This window comes from Staurois parvus, unplaced genomic scaffold (genome assembly GCF_062004578.1).
Source record: "Staurois parvus isolate SC_StPar_1 unplaced genomic scaffold, SC_StPar_1.0 ptg000019l, whole genome shotgun sequence".
Classification (NCBI taxonomy): domain Eukaryota; kingdom Metazoa; phylum Chordata; class Amphibia; order Anura; family Ranidae; genus Staurois; species Staurois parvus.
In genome coordinates, this window is record NW_028317815.1 from 9,742,064 (window position 1) to 9,758,413 (window position 16,350).

A 16,350-nucleotide genomic window follows, 5' to 3' on the forward strand; every position below is an offset into this window, starting at 1 on the left:
CTTACCCATCAACTTCTCCTCCCCTGATTTGTAAAAAAAATTCTAGTATTCATAAACATTTTCTAGGGAATGCAGGTTTGGCTACAAGAAAGCAAACAACTTCAAATCATCTGGTGGATTGGAGGTGCTAGACCTCCTGAAAAACTACAGGGTAGCTCAAGTAATCAAACGTCACACATTTACTCCATTGCTAATAAACCAGACTGGTTACATATTGGTGTGCGTTCCACATTCTACATACCTCCTTATTTTGGCTGCTGCAGAAAAAATAAAGTTCAATGTTATGCCCCAAGCTTTCACATTGTAGCTGATGACTATTTATTTATTTAGTCATTCTTTACAGAAGACTGTAGCTCCTCTAACATGACTCTTGGAAGTTAATTACAAGGTCCTCTCTGGCTGGTATTTAGTCACCACCAGAACTGCTAAGATCTATCCCAATGCCTCTTCATTATGTATCAGAAGATGCAAGAAAATGGGCATGATGTTCCACATTTGATTTACTTGTACTAAAATCAAACATAACTGAGCAAGAATATATACAATTCTGTCACCAATATCAAAATCCTCAAGTCTGGCTGCACAGACCTCGAAAATGAACAGTGCAAAAAGGGTTCAAGAATGGTTTGAGGAACACAACAATGAGCTTGAGGTGTTGACTTATAGATGTTAATAGACTGTCTAACCAAAAAAAGTTATGGAATGGGTAAAGAAAGACACTGATACAAACCCAGGTAGAAAATACAGTGGGGAAAATTTTTATTTGATCCCCTGCAGGTTTTGTACGTTTGCCCACTTACAAAGAAATTAAGAGTCTATAATTTTTTTTATCATAGGTGCATTTTAAATGATAGAGACAGAATATGAACCAAAAATCCAGAAAAAACACATGATACAAATGTTATAAATTGGGCATGGGCAGGAGCAAAGAACTGTTAAAAGACATCAGGGACAAGATTGTAGACCTGCACAAGACTGGAATGGGCTACAAGACCATCAGCAAGAAGCTTGGTGAGAAGGAGACAACTGTTGAAGCAATTATTTGCAAATGGAAGAAATGCAAAATAACTATCAATCACCCTCGGTCTGGAACTCCATGCAAGATTTTGCCTCATGGGAAAAGGATGATCATGAGAAAAGTGAGGGATCAGCCCAGAACTACACAGGAGGATCTTGTGAATGATCTTAAGGCAGTTAGGATCAGAGTCGCCAAACAAACCTTTGGTAACTCAATATGCCGCCATGGACTGAAATCTTGCAGCATTTGCAAGGTCCCTCTCCTCAAGAAGGCACATGTACAGGCCCATGTTTTGAGGAAGAAAAATGCTGCTTTGACCCTAAGAACACCGTCCCTACAGTCAAGCACGGAGGTGGAAACATACTTAGGGGTGGTTTCTCTGCTAAAAATACAGGCCAACATTGCCACATTGAGGGGCCAATGGACAGGGCCAGGTATTGTAAAATTTTGGATGAGAAGCTTTTTCCCTCAGCCAGAACACTGAAGATGGGTTGTGGGTGGGTCTTACAGCATGACAATGACCCAAAACATACCACCAAAGCAACAAAGGCGTGGCTCAAGAAGAAGCGCAATAAGGTCATGGAGTGGCCTAGCCAGTCTTCAGACCTTAATCCTATAGAAAATTTACAGAGGGAGCTGAAACGTCAAGTTGACAAGCAACGGCCCGGAAACCTTAAAGATTTAGAGAAGATCTGTAAAGAAGAGTGGACCATAATCCCTCCTGAGATGTGTGCAAACCTAATAACCAACTACAAGAAACGTCTTACCTCAATTTATACCATTTGTATCATGTGTTTTTTCTGGATTTGTGGCTGAATTTCTGTCTCTATCATTTAAAATACACATATGATAAAAATGATTTTTTTTGTAAGTAGGCAAACTTACAAAATCTGCAGGGGATCAAATAATTATTTTCCCCATTGTATACCCTAAAAACCTAACCCCTTTGGTCAGGGTAAGGCTTACCATTAAGAACACAGGAAATAACCTATGTATATATGGGGAGTTTACACAAATATAAACCTATCAGTAAAGTGTTTATGTTGTTATGCTTTGTTAGATTGCACTGCTTAAAAATACGTTCCAGACAGCAGTTTTTTTTTTTTTTTGCGGTTATCTAGCTGATGTCAATGGGTAACATGTAAAATCTGTGAGAGGATGAAGAAGCAAAAATCAGTTATATAATTTTCAAGACCGTAAAATAAAATGTTCATGAGTTATGCATTTTAACCTTTTTTGACCTTCAACCTTGGCAATCACATGCTTCTTCAAATGAATTAAAACAAGTCCTGCGATTTCATGGTTCTTATTTATGCATTTATTTTGTTATACTGTGGCAGCGTTTCGTAATGCCAATCAATATCAAAAGAAGATCTGTGAATCCGTAAAGTGTATGGTTGATATAAAACCACTTACAAAGAGGATTACTTAAATCCAAGACATCCTTCAAATAATGAAAAGTGAGTGATGGGTGGAAAAAACTAGAAATGCATTGTCAGTTATTGAAGACATCTAAAGCTAACACATTAGATAAATAAAAACATCAAAGCATTTCAAATTTAAAGCAACAATATGCGTATGATTAGAAAGTGTCAATAAAATACACCAATGTAAAAATTGCTTTGCTTTCCAATATGTTTAGGTCAAAAATGCCGTGCTTTAAAGAGACCTTGTCATCACAATTTAAAGAAACTATGAAATGGAAAGACCTGCGCGAGTCCCATCGTAGGGGTGGACACTCAGGAATCAGCTGCCGTGTTTGGAAGGATGTTCCTTCTTATCAGAGCTTGACTAGACAATGAGTGTTTTCTCCCATATATACTCTCTATAATTAGAACCGGACCCTCCCTTCTAGGATGGGCCATCTTCGGATGGGAGGAGGGGCCAAAGTGTCAACAGAATAAAATGACAACACCAGCTAAGCTCTTACACAGATCTATATTCGTGTGTGTGTATGTATATCTATATATGTATGTCTGTATGTATATGTATATTTACACCGGTGTTAACCACAGTATTTACATCTAGGCATGTTTGTACATAATCAACATCAACATCATACTTTAACAGTATTATTTGTATATTTATTGTTCAATTTTGATGTTTTATATAAAGCTTTTATGGAAATTTCAAATTGTTTTTGTAATTATAGTCTTATCATTTTTGGAAATGCAGCATACCCTCACCATTTTAGCTGCACTATCAGCTTAGCTGGTGTTGTCATTTTTATTCTGTTGACACTTTGGCCCCTCCTCCCATCCGAAGATGGCCGGATGTAGATGATTGGTCCAGCACAGGTGGCAACTTCCTGACGGGCTCACTCAGGTGTGTTTGGACTAGGATCCAAACATGTCTGAGCTCATTACTACTATCTAATAACGATTACCGGAATACTTTAAACTTCTTGTAATATAAAAAAGCTAACAGATTGTAAATGTGGAATTTTTTACCACTTTTTTGTTAAAGCCCAACTTCATGAAAATAATCTCCCTTGTAGTAGGGTCCCCCATATTGCCAAAGTTAAAGTTGCAAGAAAAAGTATGTGAACCCCTTGGGATTACGTAGAGTTTTGCATGAATTGGGCATAAAATGTGCTCTGAACGTCATCTAAGTCACAACAAAGAAGAACACAGTCTGCTGAACATAATACTACACAGACATTAGATGTTGCCATGGTTTAATTGAACATAACATGTAAACATTCACAGTGCAGGGAGGAAAAAGTATGTGAGGCCCTAGCTTAATGACTTCTCCCAGAGCTAATTGGAGCCAGGAGTGAGCCAACCTTGACTCTAATCAGTGTGATGATATTGGATGTGTTGCTGACAGCTGTCCTGCCCTTAAAAAACACACACCTGTTTAGGGTTTACTGGTTTCAAGAAGCACTGTCTGATGTGAACCATGCCTCGCAGAAAAGAGCTCTCAGAAGACCTAAGATAAAGAATTGTTGACTTGCATGAAGCTGGAAAGGTTTACAAAAGTATCTCCAAAAGCCTTGATGTTCATGTGTCCACAGTAAGACAGACGGTCTACAAATGGAGAAAGTTTAGCACTGTTGCTACTCTCCCTAGGCATGGTCGTCCTGTAAAAATGACTGCAAGAGCACAGCGCAGAATGCTGCATGAGGTAAAGAAGAATCCCAGAGTGTCAGCTAAAGACCTACAGAAATCTCTGGCACATGCTAACATTTTTGTTGACACATCTACAATAAGGAAAACATTAAACAAGAATGGAGTACATGGGAGGACACCACGGAGGAAACCATTGCTGTCCAAAAAGAATATTGCAGCACGTTTGAAGTTTGCAAAAGAGCACCTTGATGTTCCACAGCACTCCTGGCAAAATATACTGTGGAAAGATGAAACCAAGATTGAGTTGTTTGAGAAGAACACACAACACTATGTGTGGAGAAAAAAAGGCACAGCACACCAACATCAAAACCTCATCCCCACTGTAAAACGTGGCGGAGGGAGCATCATGGTTTGGGGCTGCTTTGCTGCCTCAGGGCCTGGACGGATTGTTGTCATTGATGGGAAAATGAATTCCAGAGTTTATCAAGACATTTTGCCAGAAAAAATACGACCATCTGTCCGCCAACTGAAGCTCCGCAGAGGATGGGTGATGCAACAGGACAATGACCCAAAGCATACAAGTAATTCAACAAAACAATGGCTGCAACAGCACAGATTATGCCTTCTGGAGTGGCCCAGTCAGAGTCCTGACCTCAACCCAATTGAAATGCTGTGGCATGACCTTAAGAGAGCGATTCACACCAGACATCCCAAGAATATTGCTACACTGAAACAGTTTTGTGAAGAGGAGTTGTCCAAAATTACTCCAGATCGTTGTGCAGGTCTGATCTGCAACTACAGGAAACGTTTGGTTGAGGTTATTGCTGCCAAAGGAGGGTCAACCAGTTATTAAGTCCAAAGGTTCACATACTTTTTCCTCCATGCACTGTGAATGTTTACATGTTATGTGCAATTAAACCATGGCAACATCTAATGTTTGTGTAGTATTATGTTCAGCAGACTGTGTTCTTCTATTGTTGTGACTTAGATGACGTTCAGAGCACATTTTATGCCCAATTCATGCAAAACTCCACGTAATCCCAAGGGGTTCACATACTTTTTCTTGCAACTGTAAATGCTAATTATACCTAGGGGTTGCTGTACAAACAGCGTACACCTTACCTTACACCTTGCTCCAGCACTCTCTTCCTTCGCCTGAAGCTCCAGGCTATGGGTGGAGCTTCAGCATCCTCAAGTATGATACAGGAACAATAACCCGTACTGCATGTTTAGATGGCCAGAACATGACTGATGGCAGTCAAAATTCACAAAGCAGCTGCAGGGGAGTGGTTGCAATGGTTGTGGAGGAAGACTGCTGGAGTGCGGAGTAAGGTAAGTACTGTACTTCCTCCCTAATCCTCTGCCCCCCGACTAAAAAATAATGAATCCTTGCAGTGCAGGGAGGACCTACTGTAAGGGTAGATTTTTTAGCTTTTTTTTTTTTTTTTTTTATTTCACGGATTTGGGTTTTAAAGTTTTGGTAGTATTCCACACAGTGGGTTTTGTCTTGTTAAACAGGAAAATCTATTAACAACAAACACTTTTTTTTCCTACAGAAAACACACAGAAAATTGTTTAACAATCTTTTGATAGGTCATTATGTTATTATTGGTCAGGACTTTCTAATATATAGTAGCTATTGCATGACTTCCACTGGTTTTGACACTACATTGACACAGTTGTATCACACTAGGAGTTTCTTCTTCACATCAACCTACACAATACAACTACTTGCAACTCTATACTTTCCCCTACCCACTTTTTATTGCACGTCTTATTTGAGATATATATATATATATATATATATATATATATATTGTGACAGTATGAACGGCAAAGTGATGGATGGACGATATGTGTCACCTCGCATGAGGTCATACTGTGAGGTGTAAGGTGGAGTCCACTCCGGGTTTTCGGGGCCACAATGGCAGAGGTGGTTCCAGACCAGAGTTTGTGCTCCACTGATGACCACCAACAGGTGGTATAAAGGAGGCAGGGCTGGAGCAAGGAGTTGCTTGTGGCCTGGGACTCAGAGGTATTCTGAGGGAGCTGTGTGTGTGCACTATACCTACAAGAAAAGGTTTGCTTTTGTTTGGTTTTTGGGTGACAGGGAGAAGCCCTTCACCTCTGAGAGAGGAAACATCTCATGTTTAGTTAGTGCCTGGATGGCAAGGGTTTATTTTGATGTTTGTTTATTTTTGATATGTTGCAAACCTTTTAAATAAAGCTAACAACCCGTCAGATTTTAAGAAAGCCTGCAGTGCGGTCTACCTTTTTCCCAGGAAAGGTGATCCCCCACCTGAGCTAACCCCACAATATATATATATATATGTCTACTGCCTGGTAACCTCCTCTAGAAATAGCACAAGTAATACTAACATTTAAAAAAGTGTTTGAGTATAAGTATTTAGATATGTGGGGTTAACCTGACCCTGCATCCTGCTATGTGTATCTGAGGTAAGTGGCTTATCATTAGTGGTACCCATCCAACATTTCAAACATTAGAATGCACTAGTGTACAAAGTAGTCTTTTACAATACGTTATGTGAAAAATAAATACTGGGGATAATTTATAACCTGCTATAACAAAAACTCTGTGAAAGACTTTACTCTTGATTTACACCAGACTGCTGAAGTAGTCTCAACACTCTTGGGGCACTACATTTACAAACTTTTAATAAGAATTCTTTAAACATATGGTTTCTTGATAAATGTTTTTTTTAAACATGATCGTGTTTTAAATAAATCAATATGCCAATAACACGTAAAGATCCTAATAGATAAAAACAAACTAATAAAAAATACAGCAAGAGAGCTAGAAAAGGTAGGCATCAAGCTAGCTTACCAAATGTAATCAGGGTTTCTGCTTTAAACTAAAAAGAACGACAGATAACTGTTACTTGGCCAATCTGGTCAAGAAAATTTTCTTCACGTTGTAAAAATCTGCTGCTCAGTAAGGCATCTTTTCAACTTTACAGTTGTCTTCTGTCAAGCAGACAGAAAGTAAAACCAGATAATGAAACAATTTTATTAGCAACATTCACATTGTCTTTTCTGTGATTTAAAATTATATTGCAGTGACCATATCTTCACAGTTCACAAATACCTACAAAAACAAACATATTTATACAATATTGCTATATGCCATAGTAAGACTGCAGCTGCCATAAGATTTGTGCTATAATTTCAATCTTCATTCCAGTGCCTCTGGTTTACAACTAGGTTGCTCACAAAGCAAGTCAGCCAAGCTGGAAGTCTTGATTGCTATTAGTTTTGACAAGTCTTCATTCACATATTTAAGAGGCCATCATCACAGCTTGTGTTAATGTAGTTTCTAAAGAATAGATTTGCCTAGTATAGGATGAACTGACAAAGCAAAATGGCAATTTTAACATTTGATCGATAAGATAGTTCACTTATAAATAAACAAGTAGGGTACATTTTTCTAATATTCTTAAAGGTGCATATTGGTTATTTCTTCTAGATAAAAATTCACCCAAATGTAGTCAGAGTTGTTAGTTGTAAAAGCTTTCTGGGCTGGCGTGAGGGAATCTAGTAACTAGTAAACTGGAATTAAAATCACTTATTAGTAATTTAGTCTACTAAGATCTTAATGTTATGGCTGTTTGGTGTATGTTCCTATAGGAAAAAATCTACAGATGTTAATTGTGCCTAAATAATATTTGTCCTGAAAAACAGCAGTCACTCTGGTGCCTATAGCCTCACAGCTGTGTATCCACAGCAAGAGACACTGCTACTTGTATGAGATTTGGAGTGAGAATTGGTATTATCACTACTGAGAAGCTGGACAAACAGTGACAGTTTAATGATTTCTCTGCTTCTGTTTCATCCTGTCTGGGTGTCTTTCTCTCTTGATGCTTCTTTAATTCTTCCCCCCCCAGCATTTAGATCGCCAGTCATCAATTGTATACAGTGATAGCACCAAGATGTTAACCCCTTCCTGTCCGGTGTCATTAGTACAACGTCAGTGCTTTTTTATAACACTGATCACTGTATTTGTGTCAGTGGGGATGTCAGTGAAAGTCAGATCCCACCCAATGTCAGAGTGCCTGCCGCAGTACCGCTATAAGTCGCTGATCGCCGCCATTACTAGTATAAAAAAAAATTTAATAAAAATTCCAGTATATATACCGCCATGTGTAGATGCTATAACTTTCATGTAAACCAATTAATTTACAGGTATTTGGCTTTTTTATAGCAAAGACATGTAGCAGACTACATTTTGGCTTAAATTTATGACAAAATTTGTTTTTTGTTATTTTTTTTACTGGATATGTTTTATATCAGAAAGTCAAAAATATTTTTTTTCAAAATTGTCGGTCTTTTTTTGTTTATAGTGCAAAAAATAAAAAAGGCACAGGCGATCAAATACCACTGATAGAAAGCTCCATTTGTGGGGAAAAAAAGGACATAAATTTCATTTGGGAGCAGCATTGCATGGCTGTACAATTGTCAGTTAAAGTAACACAGCACTGTATAGCAGAAAATAGCCTGGTCAGGAAGGAGGGTAAATCCTCTAGAGGGCAAGTGGTTAAAGTAGGTGGAAAGGCCACACAAATTCTTAAATCACCCTTCTCCCACTGCTGACAATTTTCGGCATACATGTATAATAAAACAATATAGTAAACACCTTAACTTTTAGTTTTTATGGCTTATTCTGCTTTCTTGGCAGGTTGTGGAGTTCTGGCTGACTGATGTCTCAGTAGAACTATCTACTTACTAGCTAACAACAGTGCTGGACACCATTGTGATGATGTCCCCACCAAAAGGAATAAAAGGTTTTTGGCTCAGAAAGGTGACTTAACTGTTGCAATTTCAGCAGTGCCATTATATCATTTCACCTTTCACAGAAGATAAAGATTCCGAACAACTCTGGCAAGATCAACAGTTAACAACCTAATACACAGAACTATAGGCAAAACTTTTTTTTTCATTTTGGATAGAGTAAAGAAGGGTTTTAACCCATGTCAATTTATTTTTTGCCATCTGTGTTCCATTGGGGGAGATTTCCCTTCACTTCCTGTCCCATAGCCAAAATAGGAGAGAAAATTCATGCAAATTCCTTGGGGTCCCCATTGGAAAATTTCCCATTACTTGTATGGGGACAACCCAAAATTTGGGGTTTTCTTTTACTTTCACATTCGATGATAATGGTAAACATTAGAAATAGAGAGGGAGAATCTCCCTAATGGGGGCACAGACTGCAATGAAACCTAATAGGTGTTCTAATCCACCTCCACTCTGTCCAAAACTTAAAAAACTTTTGCCTTTAGTAATATTTTAAACCATTATAACAGATTGTTAGGATTTTTTTTACAATTTAGGTAGAGTTGCAGTTTAACATGATTTCTAACTAGTGAGGGGCCATAGGAGTTTTCCAGTTAATTTTCCAGCTTTGAGTAAATTTTAAGGTAAAATGGGTGGAATTTGTAATTTAAGCACAGTTATCATGTTTTCTGGATAGGACTAACTGTTAAAAATCTTAGTCTGTGTATTTAGGCATTCCATTACGAACAGGACCAGCATGCTAACTTTTTTCCATTTGCAACACATTTTTGCTCACTCAAATTCTATTATTCTTAGGAGAAATTACTACTAATCAAAAACAAAGCCCACCCAGGAAAAAATCACTGTAATGATTGATAAGAGAAATTGCTAATTATATAGGCTTTAGGCATACTGCTGAATTCTCTATGTACAAATAACTATGACAACAGTTTAATTATATTGTTTTCTAAAACTCCAATTCTCCAACACACTTTTTCTTCACCAATGCGGTTCGGGAAATGCTGCGAATCCTGTGCGTTTCTCACAATTTCATCAAGTTCATGCGATCTGGTGCAGGTGTCAACGATCAATTATTGACACCCCTAAACAGATCACAAAACGCGATCGTCAGAAATCGCATCACATGAACACCCATGCGATGCGATTCAGTTGCGGATTTAAAGAAGAGTCCTGCACCTTTTTGGTGCAGATGCAATGCAATGCAATTTGAGCCATACAAAATGTATGGCTCAATCACACCGCACAGACATTTGCATGTAATGCAACAGGAATGCAGTGCGATTCCTGTGCGAATTACATGCATTGCCACATAGTGTGAACGGGCTTAATCTGATACTTTCTTTTTTTTTTGCCTCTTTTAAACTGCTACTTTATAACATCACCATTTCCTGTCATTCCATCCTTTCCAATGGGCATATAAAGATCAAGGTATTAGCACTGTATTTAGTTAGATCAGGGCTTGAAATTTCCACTCGCCTGCTCACCAATGGCGAGTGGAAATTATGGTGGGGGTGAGCGTGTTCCCCAGGGCTGTCTTGCTGAGCAGGCTCAGAGCTCAGGTCGGATCTGTCATTGGCACTGGGAGCCGTCAGACTGCTCAATAGCTGAGCGCAGTGAAAACAAAGCAAGGAGTGTGTGCTGTGCTCTCTGCCTCCCCCTAGAGTGCAGTACCCGGCTCTGTGAGTGAACAATGAAGTACTGCAACTTTTTAGGGGGGGGGTGGTGTGTGTGTATGTGTGTGTTTGTGTGTCTGTGTATGCATATACAATTGTACATGTGTTGGCGTGTATGTACATGTATGTGTGTGTGTGTGTACATGTGTCTGTGTGCATGTACATGTGTGTGTGTGTTTTTGTGTATGTACGTACATGTGTCTGTGTATGTATGTATGTACATGTGTCTCTGTATGTATGTACATGTGTCTGTGCGTGTGTATTTCTGTGTATGTACATGTATCTGTGTGTATGCGTGTCTGTACATGCCTGTGTGTGTACACGTGTCTGTATGTGTGGGTGTGTGTGTGTACATGTGTTTCTGTGCGTGTGTACATGTTTGTGTGTGTGTATGTATGTACATGTCTGTGTGTGTCTACAGGTGTCTCTGTTTGTGTGTGTTTGTTGGTGGCGAGTAACTCTAAGGCCTGGCTAGTAGCTCAGGGCTTGAAATTTTAAGCCCTGACTTAGATACTACAAGCAGGGCTATGAATTTAGTGGAAGCAATTATTGAAGCAGGGAAATATTTTATTTCTATTTATTTGTACATCGAAATCCATTGTCACTGTGATAAAAACATCTGTTATACTTCACCCCCATCATCCAATCAAAACAGTTTTGCAGCTGTCAGTAATGATTTGTTCTCTTATCACTGGGACAAGCTTCATCTATGAAAAGTGTAGATGGGAAAAATAATTACTTCATCCTAAATCACTTTCAAAATTAGAACCTGACAGCAACACAATACAGGATAAAATCATAAGGACAGGAATATAACTTCCCCTTGAAACAAAACAGTTAAGCAACTGTGAAATTACAATATGGTCCACATTTAAGACGAATGTTCACATTAAGTATTGAAAGCCACCCTCTCAAGCTGTGTGTCTATTAAAACAATAAAAGAAGGTAATTCTCCTAAGCCCATTGTCATCGAAGCAGAAATAGAAAATATAGCTGGTGTATACTTGTTTCCAAATAACAATATATACATTGAGGTTCTATCGATTACTCTGTTGCTTTTTTACTTCACCTATCACTGTAGGATCCGTTTATGCTTTTTTAATAGGACAAAGAGCAATAAAAAGTATATTAACCCCTAGAAACCAACATGCATCTCTCTACTTGTCTTGTGCGAATTACAACTCTGAAAAGTAAACTGATTTGTTGACATGGCTTACTGCACATTCTACATCATTATTTTTTTGTATTGTGCTGTATTGGGAAATACAGTTGTACTCAAAAGTTTGCACACCCTGGCAGAAATTATGAAATGTTGGCATTTATATTGAAAATATGACTGATTACGCCAAAAAAACTATTTTATTTAATGATAGTGATGTAACGACGCCATTTATTATCACAGTTGTTTAGCCTTGGTACAGACACACAAGGTGACACACACAGGTTAAAATTCCAATCAAAAATTAATTTTCCACATCTGTGGCTTTTTAAATTGCAAATTAGTGTCTGTGTATAAATAGTCAGTGAGTTTGTTTGCTCTCGCGTGGATGCACTGAGCATGCTAGATACTGAGCCACAGGGAGCAGAAAAGAACTGTCAAAAGACCTGCATAACAAGGTAATGGAACTTTATAAAGATGGAAAAGGATATAAAAAGATATTCAAAGCCTTGAATAGGCCCAGTCAGTACTGTTCAATCACCTATTAAGAAGTGGAAAGTTCAGGGATCTCTTGATACCAAGCCAAGGTATGAAAGACCAAGAAAGACTGCAGCCACAAATGCCAGAAGAACTGTTAGGGATACAAAGAAAAAACCCACAGGTAACATCAAGATAAATACAGGCTGCTCTGGAAAAAGACAGTGTTTTTTAAGGAGCACAATAAAACAATACTTGAACAAAAATGAACTGCATGGTCAAGTTGCCAGAAAGAGCCTTTACTGCACCAATGCCACAAGATGTGCCAATGCTGCTATTGTAATTCCACTGAGAACTGCTTACTGTGGAACTTTATGATGGTACTGCTCCAACATAATTACTTAAACATTTGATCTATTTGTAAGGTTGATTAATTTTTTTAAACAATACAAAACTACAAAGCATAGTTTATGACACAAAGTGAGGCTGTCAAGACAAACAGAATATTTTAATGTAAGCTCAATTGATGAGTGCAAAGTGCAAAGGCACAGGTCATAAATGGGGGGGCATAACTGTAATTTCCATCATGCTTGATATGAAATGTGGTCAATGGAATCAGGAGTAATATAAAGCTAACACAGTGATTCTGGACTATACAATACCCTGTAATGACTACAAAGGAGTAAGGACCAATTCAAGTTTCTTACCCCCAAGGAGGAAATTAATAAAGTAAAAATAATTAAAAAAGATGTACTTTCTTGGGAAGTCTGCAGCTTTTTTTATGACAAGACTTTCAAATAACAGCTATGGTAGAGTGAGACTATATTCTGATGTAGGCATTTGGATAGTTAGTAAAGTTACATGTAGTTGGAGAAACATGAATAAAACATAATTTAAAAAAAAAAAAGCAGCAAAGTAACCATCACTAATAAACTACTTGTGTATCTCACTAAGGCTCCATTTACATTTTCAAGGCTCCAAAGTTGCGTGACTTTGAAATGCAACTTTGATGGAACTTTGGATGGGTGTGACTTGGTTGTGACTTGTTCCTCTGCAAATTCGGACCCACTGGAAAACATTCAGGTATGACTTTCATGCAACTTTTGAAGGTTAACGTTGAAGCCTATGGCCTTCAAGTTGCATAAAAGTCAGACCAAAGAAGTTGCATGACAAGTGTGAATGAGGTCTAAATTTCACAAGTCATAAGAGTGCAAAGGGTTTGTATTTTTGTTACTTATGGCATTTAGTGAGATACAAAAGTAGCTTATCAGTGATTGTAACAGTGCTTGTCTTTGAATTTATGTTATAGCTATCATAATGTATCATATATTGTACATAGTTTGGAGCAACAGCTATTTACATAGGATTTCACAGAGCAGTATATGCTTATTTGTAATAAGATTTCACTTACAGCATGGGTGTTTTTGTGTTATCATGAAGAAACATGAGCATTAAGCATCTGATGCTGCTCTGCTTTTTTTCCAGGTACCATAATAATGCAAAAGTACATATCAAAATTTTGTACCCCGGAGAAATAGAAGCCAGCTATACATGTGGTGGCAATTAGACTACATAGCTTCCAACTCAAAACATGAATTTGATAGCATACGTGTAATCCCTGGGTATAGGGAATCGCCAGTGGCACTTATTACAGACTGCATAAATTGCTAGCTAATTAAATAAGTAACTTCGATTCTCCAAAGCCTAAGGCAGCAGATTTGACGAAGTTATATTTCCTCATTCCAGTGTGTAATGGCAGTAGCTAGAAATCTGCACAGGAAAATGTATGCTAGGACCATAGCAAGAGGTGTGTGATTGCCAAATTCTCTCTTTTCACCTTACATACACCTTTCAGTATATCCATCGGTAGAAGTAGGAAGAAGGACCAAGTTTTATTTTGGTACATCTTTGCGTTTTTAAATGAGGACACAAGGCATCTCTTACTGTACCTATTATTCTTTTGTAGGAATGCAAAATGTGCACCACCAAATCACATTATGCTGGAAAACCTTTGTTATGGACACCAAACATATGTTGCTCATGTGTGGTTGTTGGATTACTCAGTGTGCTTGAATGTCATAAGTAGTGTCTGAGTTTATCACATTTCCTTTGAGAATCATACAGTGTATGTCAAATATTGATAATAATCTATAATTTCCAAATGTAAAGAGTGGGGCCACACGCTGGTGAAGTTAACCACCATGACAGAGATCCAAAGACTGGCTTCAGCTCAATCTTCCATAAGTCACAACCACCCAGATAGGGCTTAGTCATGGAGTCACAGTTCTGTGTCCTTGTTATTAACTGCAATAGCATGACCCGCTCTTTACATTTGGAGTTTTGCTACTGAATCAGAGGACCAGCATCTGGCAGCAGTAATCTGGGCCGGCAGGTCAAGTGTATAGTGGCATTTAGAGACATGCTTTTTCTTATATGAAAAAAATAATAATTAAAAAAAATATATTAGGGTTACCATTATTAGATATGTATATAATATAAGCTGATAAGGTTCTGCCTCTCTCAGAAAGAGATATTTCAGCTAAATTGTGAATCTTTACTAGCACAATGTGCAAGGTAATAAAAAGAAAAAAATATATCAGTTTTGCGCCAGTCAACTTTGCCCATATTGCAAGCACCAGAGCTTGCATGTTAATGAATATCTCATTGGGAAAATAAAGCCGGCCATACATGGGTCAAATGACAAAATCATTTTCTTTTGACCATTAGTGGGTCACAGAAACGGCCGATTTTCGTGTGACCATTGGATTTGAATGATCGGGCATGTTGGAAATGTTTTGAAAAAGGAACGCATTTCAAATCAGTGATGGGAGAATCGTGCAGGAAATATAAACAAAAAAGAAATGAGCGTGAGCTGTGACCTGGAAAGAAAAGAAAATTCTTGGCCATGAAAATTATTTTCTGTAGCAACATGAGGTGGAATTAAAGGCTTGGTTGGTTGAATTTCGAAATCGACGGTGGCACTGTCGGATTACAAAACGCACAAAATTTCCGATTTTCTAAAGAAAAATTCGATGGTCACCACTCTCTGCTCACACTTCGACCCAGCGGTGGACCAATGCTGCATCCATCAAGGTAAGTATAATTTGGGGAAATAACCCACAATCTTATCTTTTAAAGCTGAACTTCAAGAAAAAAAATGTTTTTTTTTTGTTTTTTTTTTTTTAGATATTTTCTGTGTAAAAATAAATCACTTTAAATAAAGGAGATGCTGTTGTGTTATGTTAATTTCTTAGTTTTATTTATTCCATTTCCAGTGTAAGCATTAAAACTTACAGTTCTGGCTCCCATACAGTGCACACACTGAAAGATATTAAGTTGTTAGCACCTCGTCCATGCATGGCACATTTTGTATACCTTCTACAGAATACAAGGAGTTCTTTGAATAGACAAGGGGAGATCATGACATTCACCTTCCCCTCCCTCCTGTCATTCACTCACAGAATCACATCTTGACTGGCTTTGTTTGAATTAAATACCTCCCATGACTGGGCAGGAGTTCATACACCCCAGAATATGCAAAAATGTGCATTGAGCTGCACATGCACAGCTTAGGGTAGAAGAGACATAGGGGAGTTTATTTACTAAAGCTGGAGAGTCCAAAATCAGACTCACTTCTGCATAGAAACCAATCAGCTTCCAGGTTTCATTGCCAAAGCGATAACATTACATCTAATTTTTTTTAGAAAAAAACTCTTTACAGGGTTCTCAAGAGTACAAAAGTCTTACACAAATGTATTTAACACGTAAAACCTGTAGCTTGCAGGCACCAGACCACTGACGCAAAGGAAAGTGTTGAGGAATTTAGTTACGTTTTAATTCTAGGCTAGACCTAGGATTAAATTCGATAAGAATTACATTAATTATAGTAAAATTATTAGGTCACATGAAATCAACAATTGCAGTATACATATGATCAATGCAGCACAACCATGTACCTCTTGACTGCACTGGAGATCAACACAAGCCCCAAGCATGCAGGAATCATTTAGGAGAATTAACAATGTGGCAGAGATGAAGGAACTCATACACATAGCTCAAGATAGGTTGCACGAATGCACACAAATTTGGCCTTATTGGCTACATTACAAAAACTACCACTGAATATGAACAATTCATGAGATC

The 16,350-nt window shown here is 38.0% G+C and overlaps 1 protein-coding gene across 2 annotated transcripts in view; it reads right to left on the reverse strand.

Annotated features, from left to right (window-relative positions):
- TBC1D22A (TBC1 domain family member 22A) overlaps positions 1–16,350 on the reverse strand; it is a 642,021-nt gene that overhangs the window by 88,520 nt on the left and 537,151 nt on the right. Inside the window, exon 13 of one of the 2 annotated variants that reach the window (XM_089684788.1) lies at positions 11,966–12,361. The exons of the other annotated variant lie outside the window; for it this stretch is intronic. Coding sequence (XP_089540914.1) covers positions 12,275–12,361 — 87 coding nt within the window. The 3' untranslated portion in view covers positions 11,966–12,274. Of the gene's footprint in view, positions 1–11,965; positions 12,362–16,350 lie in introns of those variants that run through there. 2 annotated transcript variants of the gene reach the window in all.